Below are 9,487 nucleotides of genomic sequence, written 5' to 3'. Positions count from 1 at the left end.
TTTTCAACGTATCATGTTGAGCCAATCAAAATTATCCAGGCCGTTACTCCACATCAGATGTGGCTAAAAGCAGCATTTACCTTGGTAAGCGACGACCCTGCGAAAGCCCCACCGGAAAGAAACAAAGGTGATAAATGATATTATAAATGGAGCTTTGGTTGCTGAGTTGGCTAGAAAAATAAATTGAGGGAGAGAGAAGGAGCTAGACGCTACTCCACCATACAAGCGATCCCAATTATCTCTTTTGCACGGGAAACCGATAGCTTTATTTAACTTTTTCTTTGTCGATTCGCGGGAGTGGGGAAATCTGAAAAAGGAAAAGGAAATAAAACAAAGGGGTTGTGGGGGGAGGGGTCTATTGGATATGATCTTGTGGCTATCGAAATTCAGGGTGGGTCCCAAATGAGAGGGAAGCCTCTCATGCGTCCCGGTCAAAAAAGTGGTCTCCCACCCGACCGACCTTATCACCGATTTTCTACAGCGAGTAGCGTACTCTTAATTCCATATCGTCCTCGATGATTTTTTTTTTTTTTTAACGGATGCGGTGAACCTCCATATCCTGACGGGCTGTCCAGTAAGCTGTTTGTCGTGGTGATAGCCCGGCAATTTAGACATCCGTCCACGTTGAGCCTCGTGTGGCCCGGGATTCATAGTGATGCACGTCGCATGCCAAACCGCGTGATTTTTTTGGCACCTAAACGTATAAAAATCTCCTAAAACTTCTTTGTCTGCTTATCGTTACGATGGAATGGACATGTCTCCCCATAGTTATTATTCCTAACTTTGGCTAGAAAGGTCTACACTGTGTGGCAGGTAGCTGATGACATTTCTGTTAATGGCTTTGGCTGTATCTTCCAAACTTGTTGCATGGCTTTCACATGGAAACTCTGAACCATGTCATGTCCCTCTTGGTCCTTAGATCTAGCTTTTAGATATCTATTAAAAATTTAATTATTTGGCGTCAGAAATTTCTTTGATGATTTTCATGAAATGATCGATGATGCTTTCATCATTATTCTCGTTAAGGGTGGGATGGTATTTTAAAATATCCTGTTCAAACACTTTTAAAAATGATCTCTGCATGCTTCCTTTCTCTGTCAAAAAAAAAAAAAAATGAAAAGCAAAAAAGATACGAAACATTGCAGGGAAAAGCACCCTAATGGATTCTTTACAGCACATTTGAGCAAGAAAAAAAAAGGGATAAGATAGAAACTAAAATTAGAAACGCGTTTGCGAAACTACTCTGGAATCATATCCATTCTTTAATTAGTCCTTCATCTTGATTCAACATCAAACACTTGCACCTGCTATATTAGTTGCATCTATTTCATGTGCCACACGATATGCCTTCCGGCACTGCATTTTAATTAACGTGATTACAGCCATTGATTTGGATGTTCACTTTTTTTAAATTTTCAAATGTTTGACTGAAACCATTGACTGAAATCTTGCGAAACCATTAACGTGCAGCTTCACGTGCTGGATCCTGGATGGCAACATTTCAACACTCAAGGGATCAGCCCGACAAGTGAGGCTTTTCGCCGGTTCGCATGGCGACGGTGCTCCTAGGTTCTTGGCGAAGAAAGCTTGTGGTATGGCGATCATAGATGCGAATGGCATGAGTCCCAGATTCAAGCACGGATCGTTGAATAGGATTGGTGTGAAGATTCATGCAAAGATGTGTTTAATTCTACATCAATAATATATTGGATAGATCTTGGATATTTATATAAACCAAATAATTCAAATAATACTTTGTGCCTAATTTTTTTTGGCTGAAATCCTGTATTGTTACAAAATGACATCGGAGCAAATCCAGCCCATAGCTCACATGGACTAGTAGACACTGCAGTGCACGCCCATTTTGGCTAACCACAAGCTAATTATGATGTTTGCAATTGGATTTATAGTACTTATGATTTTGGACTCTTCACCTAGTAAGGATGCTAGAGCTTAAACGAGAGAATATACGAAGACCGTCCAAGCATGCATTTAGTCCCATATTAGCTATCACTGGATATATTTTTGATGCTTATAAAGACTAAGTAAACCAAATAATATCGATCTTACGATTAGTTTTTTTTGTGGAGATCCTTGGCTGTTACAAAATAAATAACTAAGTCAGTTTAATAACTACACAAATTCGTGCACCAATTTGAATCAATCTTCAATATTTTAATAAAAATATGAAATTTTACGCTTGCAGTTGCAGGAAATACCTCTCCTCTCAAGTTGAATGGCTTTATCATTTGTACGGCTTTGCATCTCCTGCTGGATCCACAACAAAAAATTTTGTCGTACAGAGCTTTACCTCTCCTGATCTCTGCCAGGAATTGAAAGTTCTTCTGATTTTTGTCATTGAATTGGGTTTGGGTGCATCATGACCATCATCAATTCAGTAAGCTGTAAGCGTCGGTTGATGAGAGGATGTCCCAGTGCTGCAAGGGGGTCCATCCATCTCCAACCAGTGCAGGATCCAAGTTCGGATCCTCGCCAGGTTCAAAATGCATTCGCACATTGATCTACTGAATCTGATTTCATCTGGGTCATGTGGCTCGACTTGATCTGACTCGTCTGACATCTTCCATGAATTTTTGGCTTAATCTAAACCTGTGAATGTAAATTTAGCTATTTGGATCTAGGTCCAACTTATCTACAATTAGAACGAGATGCAGTCTCCTAAATCGAACCTAGATACCTGCTCTTGTGAACATTTGAGATATTATAGTGGGAGAGCTCATCATCGTGCAGATATGATATGATATGCTTATAATTCCAGATTATTTTTCTACATGTAGCAGAAAGGCTGCATACGAAATCCAGTGAATGTTGATAAACTTTGCAGTTTTCTGCATCCAAAATAACAACAAACCTTAGGATAGTGTTTGGTAACCAAATGGGAACGCCAAGATGATTTTAAATTATTGGTTATTCTTATCTCAAAGTAATCCGATCTCCGATGATCTAAGATCACTGCGGTTAGTCTGCTATTTGATAAAAATCCCAGGTATCCACGAATCTAAGGTCATTGGCTGTATAACACCAAAACTATCACTGATATATTCTATAAAATATATCCATTGATCATATCAAATATATTACTATAAATTATTAACATATTTTATAAAAAATATATTAATTAATTCTAAAAATTATTAATCATATAAAATATATTAGTTGTTATTATTTTTAATACTAATATTTATTTTGATTAAAAAATAAGAAAAAATGGAAGTAATATATTAAATAATTTCGTAATATAAATATAAAGTAAAATGGCATATTTCTATAATAAGTTAAAATTATAATTGAATGATAATGTTATAATAATATGATTAATAATATATTATAATATAATATATATAATCAATACAATATATATAAAATCAATATAATATAATATATATAATATTGATATTATATATTAGATATATTAATATATCAATTTTTTATGTCGGACTGAAGGATATTTTCATCCCTAAATTTCAACTCAAGATCACCGCCATGAGGTGATCTTGGATACATGACCTTAAGGACAAGATTTCCATCGATGGGTTGGACGGTGACTTGAGAAGTGGGATGATTTGGGGTTACTGTCATGTATAATCATCATGGTGCAACCAAATGTAACGATCTCATTACCCTTCCTCACATCATCCTTATCTTAGGATGATTGCCCCAAACCAAATGCCCCCAAAATGTCATAGATTTGTCAGCCTATTTGGTTATCAATGTATGGATGACTAATGCTGCAACCTCTAAGTCTCATTTTAGAGTTGTAAATTATGTTTTGTTTCGTTGAAAATAGATTAGCATATGCCATGAAGATAATCAAGATTTGCTTCTATCATTTGAATTTCAGATATAATGTTAGTACTAGTTTGCTCTCATTTGGGCTTGATTATGGTTGACAATTCTAATGGCAATCTTCTCTCAGTTTCGGCTTGACTCCTAATACAAAGTTGTCAGTTTGTATGCAGCACTTGATCAAGTGAGGGGCGCCTGCAATATACTTAGGAAAGTTAGCAATTCATGTCACGCTCCAAACCCATCATCGAGTTGACTTCGCGGTACAGCCGTACACTCCCTAGGGCAGAACTTTAGAGAATATGCTAGGCTTGAAAATTCATTACAACCTCAATATCTATTATAATGCGGCGAAAATTTGCTCAAAGAAAAGGATATTGCTCCCATGAAACTTTTTTTGCTGACGCTTTTTAAAAGCATTGGTAAAAACCGAAGCTTTGTCGACGCTTAGGCTCTCTTAATTTCCGTCGATGCTTATAAGCATCGTTATAATTACTTTTTTTGGAAAAAAAATATTTAAAAATCCTAACCCTAGGATTGGAATCATCGTTATAATTCATTCAATGAATTTCTTCTCATTAAAATGGGAACTGAAGATCTATACAAGAGCTGAAGAATTGAAAAAGCCACACCACTCCTCCATCCATTTGAGAGAACAACCAAAAAGAATAAAGAAAATAAAAAAAAGGGAGGAGCCAAAGATTTAAGGAAGAAAAATAAGCGAGAAACAGCAAGATGCCAAGCTTAGAGCATCTTGGGAGGAGAACACCTCAAAACAAAAGCATCACAAACGCTCAACCATCTAATCTTCGCTTCCTCTTTTTTCTCTTATTTTCTCTCTGCAGCCTTGACTTCGGATTCTTATTTTTCTTCATCTCCAACACTATTCCGAATCACTGTCCATGCTCTCCGCTTTCAACCCTCTCCGCTTCTACAACCAAAATCAGCAAAAAATTAGAGTTGGGGGAGAAGGGGTTGGGGGCTCATAGTAGATGGCCTTGAGGACAGCTTCCTAGGGTGGTCCCTGATCGTCCGAAGGCAAGAAAGAAGAAGAGGAAGAGGCGGGGGAGAGGGACTCGCCATGGGAGCATCGAAGAGGGGAAACGCCTCTGCTTTCCCGGAAGGTGTCATACATGCGGTGCCTCTCCCACGCTGGCGGCGAGCTCAAGAGCTTCTGCTCGTGCCTACGGTGGCTATGTGTCAACCAGTCCGACACCCCCTGCCCGCCGCCCTTACGACCTCGCTGTCCAGCTATCATTAACAGCGGTGGAGGGAGCAGAAGGACGACGATTTGTTGGAGTTGGGTTGGGGATTTATAAAGAGGGGGGGCAGCTGGAGGGGTTAGGGATCAGGAGGGGGGATCGGACAATGCTTTTTAAAGCATTGTAGGGGATGGAGGTGTAATAGGTCTCCGACGACATTTTCTAAAGTGTCGTCTAATCACTTCTCTCTTTTCCTATTTGGCCTCTGACAATGCTTAGCATCGTCATAATATCATGCCTGCTGATGCTATTTAATTTTGGCGCTGGAGCGAAAATTACTGGCGCTTCTAGCTAGCGTCGGCATGTAAATGTCGGATAGCCAACTTTTTCTGTAGTGAAGTTCTGCTCCACTTTTGCCACCGCTCTCCCGCTGCCCCAACAACCCTCCCTTCGTCCCTTTGCGCTTGCTGCGGAGCTCGACGACAAGGCCGTCAAGAACCTCCTCACCTTGCTGTACTTCGACTGCCCCTTTGATGTCAAGTTGCTGAACGAGTTCACCGCCATGATACTCATCTAGATGCATGAGAAATCCTTCGAATTGGACCTGATAGGTGAATGGGTCCTGATTCAACTTATCGGCCTAGCCAGTTCGGTCCGATTTTAAAAAACATTGACATGGAGGATGAGGAGGAAGGTGGCGGCAGCCAAGAAGGCTAGTTGGGAGGAAACCATGGCTCTGAACTCTTCTGGCCTTCGGTTTGGACTAGGGGTTGGATGGAGGAAAGGAGGTGAAGAGGAGGGCGTCCCTCATCCCCCACAAGTAACAGTGGCTAGTTGTGTTTCCTTAACTATGTTTTCATCAGCGGTGCTGCAATGTGGTTGCATATTTGATGGGAGGAGGGGGAGGGTCGGCTAGGCACCTTAGGTTTTAACCAGTTTTGCCCCAAAACTAGTCGATCTTTGTAACCAACTCGTTTCTCTCTCTCTCTCTCTGATCTCTTCTCTATCCATCTTTTACAAGGCAGACCTTTTTGTCAAATCAAGCCCATATTAATCTGAGCCAAGATTTGTGTCCAAATTGGTTGTCTCAATTCTAGTCCTATGATTTCATGGAAGGATTCAGCGACCTGACTTAGAAGCCTGACCAAATTATTGGTTGGAGTGGTAATCACTAGTTCATCTTGTAGAAGTTCATGAAAAGTTCCTTTACCTTATCATTGCTAAACATATTCGCTTTATCTTTTCTATTTTTTGCGAAATAGATTCAACTTATTATATGATCCGCTGGCGAATAAATAAATTATGTTATAACTCTTGAGTAATGCCACGTTATGACACCACCACAAAAAAAGACCTCATAGATGAAAATGTTGCCTAGGATCAAAACTCTTCCCCGTAAGGGGGCCCATGCCACCATTCATGTTATCTACATTGGCTGTTGATTCCTTCATTCCTTGCAACCAATTCGTGCAACTCGAGCGCAAGAAATATTATCCTAACTTCTCTTTTCAATCTGAAAACAAGGATTTGGTATAATTAATGACCATGCCGGGGCTTCGACTGAAGGAGAACTTGTGTTTGCTTGACATGGATTGTTTCCACATATACCATGCTTGGTCAATATCACTGCTAGGAAATTTTCCTACGAAGTCCATCTCTCTTATCCACCGTCTTAATTAGAATCACATTCTCTCCGCCACCTTTTACTTTGTTTGATCTGTCCTTTCCTTCTCACGTCCATTTCATGCACTCAGAGACTAACCACCTTGCTAGAAGTCGGAGCAGCGCTGAGGAATAATGTAAAGGAGGGGGAAAAGAAAAAGCGAAGAGGCTAACGAAAAGCAGGACATCTTTTACGAAAGAGGAAGGACATTAAAGTAGTCTTTATGAAAGTAGGATAAGAGGAAGACAAGGAGGCAGTAGAGCAGTTGCAAGTGATCGATTATCCTTCTCTCGCCGTCTCTAGCCCTTTCTTCTTTGTTTTCTCTATTCTTGCACGCTTGCTCCCCGCTGCTGGAGATCGATCGGATGGCACGGAGGAACGTCGGGGTGGCGGTGGACTTCTCGGCATGCAGCAAAGCAGCACTGCGATGGGCGTCAACCAACCTCGTGAGACGGGGTGATCGCCTCATCCTCGTCCACGTCAACAATTGCTACCAAAATGAGCAAGGGATAGTCCACCTATGGGAAAACACGGGTTCACGTTAGTAAAGTACCCTTAATTTCTTCCTCTTAACTAGCTACAAATTTAAATATAAAATACCAGCTCAGCCTAGGTCCTAGAAGCCAAGTTTCGCAATGTTTTATGAGCTCATTGGTCCGTCCCAGCATGCATCACATGCTACGTACGTACCATCATGGTCGCACATAACTTGCATGCTTCTCGAAGATTTAGTAAGAGCAAGCTTGTACGATTCTGCAGACTTGGTGGCTAAAATAAATCCTATCAGCTCTCACTATATTTTTTATCCAAATAAAAATCGAGCAAGATCAGTTGAAAATAAGATAGATAAGCCAGGATCCAACTAGCAACAACTGGAAAGGTTGGCGGCCATCCTGTTGGCATGTTTGGTCTGCAAATTGAACAAGCTTATCTGATCCTCCTTCTATGCCATGTACGTGCCAAGCTAATCCTGGCTAGCATCTTACGCATTTAATTACCTTCCTTCTCTCCGATACTAATTGAAAGCTAAATTGTTAGGTTTCTGTAATAATTTTATGTATGGACTGCTTTAAGAATGTTTAACCTTTTACCACCAAGCACGCACTTAGATGATATCACCTCTTGCCACTTAAACAAGGAGGCGGGGCTTGGATTCTAATTGGAGTTGGTCCATTAGGCATAATATATATATGTATATAAAAGAGGAGGAGGGATTAGCCCCTCTAATATTTAAAAAGAAGAAAGAACGTTTCGCCTTTTTAACTATTTCTTCCTTAATTTTGGTTGTTTAATTAGCCTTCATTCCCTTGGATGAATTCTCGGATCGCTACATAATGAAAAGGTATGGGGTTTTCCCAGACAAGGAAACGCTTGAAATACTCCATGATGTGGCAAATCAGAAAGGGGTATACTTTCTCTTTTCCACCAGTTTATTATTATCTAAATGCTTTTATGCATCGAAAGGGACTCAATTCGTAACCGGGGAATGTTTTTATACAGGTAGAAGTTGTTGCCAAGATATATTGGGGTGACCCGAAGGGGAAGTTGTGGGAAGCAACCGAGAAGATCCCACTGCACTGCCTAGCAGTAGGTAGCAGAGGACTCAGCAAAGTGAAGAGGTCAGTTGCCGCTCATCATCAAAATTCCATTGCCAGGCTTTATTTTCTGTAATCAAAAGAGGAAAATCTCAAGAGATCCAACATATTTGATTTTGCTTGAACCTTCTCCAGAAATTTGCCAAAAAATGAAATAACTAGTATCACAAAATAGATGTAAGAGTTAAAGAAGCCAAAGTTGATTGGTGATCTGAGTCTTATCCATCCAGAAAAATTATATTTCAGCAATTATGATACAAACTCTTGCAGTGCATTTCCATCTCTAGCTCATGTGGCTCCAGCCTGTTAGCACCTTACTTTCCTTTGGAATGGCATCAAATTTGCTAGACTAAAGGGAAAGAAGTGGGAGATCGAGCGAGAAAAGAAGTCTCCTCTTCCACCCAATATAAGGAAACCAAATCTCTCTCTCTCTCTCTCTTCCTCCCCCAAACTATTAGCCCGCATCTCTAAGTTTCAGCTCTCTGGATAAGAGCAAAACAAGAGAAGTCTACTGAATAAAAGCGAGTGCATCCCTCAATTTACGCAAATGGGGAAAAAAAAAAGGAATCACAGGAAACCATAGTCATCCATCTCATCAGTTGATGGGAACAAAGTGATTCATCTATATATGTATTAATTTTCCTTCTAAGCTTAATCATGCTCATTAAATGTATTGATTGTTAATTCTCTCATCATGTTAACATCTACTAGTACTACTACTCCAAACTCGAGTTCCTAAAAAAGGGAAAATACACGTCTAAACATGGACTTCACCGTTCATGCAAACTTTCACAGAATAAAAGATCACTGGAAAGATAATTAGGACAAACATGTTTTAATGATTCAAGCCGTGCCTTTTGGTTTGCAGGGCTCTTCTGGGAAGCGTAAGCAGCTACGTGGTGAACCATGCAGCAAGCCCTGTTATAGTGGTTAAAGAAAATACCGCCTGAGTTCTGATGGTCAATGCTATGGGGATCGGCTTCAACGTATGGACTGTTGATGTAGTTGCGTGTATTAATTAATGTTGTGGCTGCCACTCCTAAAATATCTTCGTGTTAGGTGCTGAATTGTTCGGTTTGTCGGGATCTTATCTTCGCCCTAGTTTGTACTTAATATGACACGAGCTCTACCTCCCAAGTGTGTTGTTCTCATAGATTTTATGCAGTAATATAGCACTCTAATGATAGGCTGTGGTTATGGCTTAGCCTACAAATTTTATT

The 9,487-nt window shown here is 40.1% G+C and overlaps 1 protein-coding gene across 1 annotated transcript; it reads left to right on the top strand.

The window, feature by feature from the left end:
• The first annotated feature begins 6,931 nt into the window (after nt 1-6,931).
• On the top strand, nt 6,932-9,487 carry LOC103711573 (universal stress protein A-like protein). The gene is made up of 4 exons (XM_008797777.3): nt 6,932-7,212; nt 7,969-8,078; nt 8,173-8,291; nt 9,136-9,487. The coding sequence occupies exons 1-4, from the start codon at nt 7,038-7,040 to the stop codon at nt 9,215-9,217; spliced, it is 486 nt and encodes a 161-aa protein (XP_008795999.2). The 5' UTR covers nt 6,932-7,037; the 3' UTR covers nt 9,218-9,487.

This window comes from Phoenix dactylifera, chromosome 15, assembly GCF_009389715.1.
Source record: "Phoenix dactylifera cultivar Barhee BC4 chromosome 15, palm_55x_up_171113_PBpolish2nd_filt_p, whole genome shotgun sequence".
Lineage (NCBI taxonomy): Eukaryota > Viridiplantae > Streptophyta > Magnoliopsida > Arecales > Arecaceae > Phoenix > Phoenix dactylifera.
Note: the sequence above shows the minus strand (reverse complement) of the source record. Positions and strands in the feature narration are given on the sequence as shown.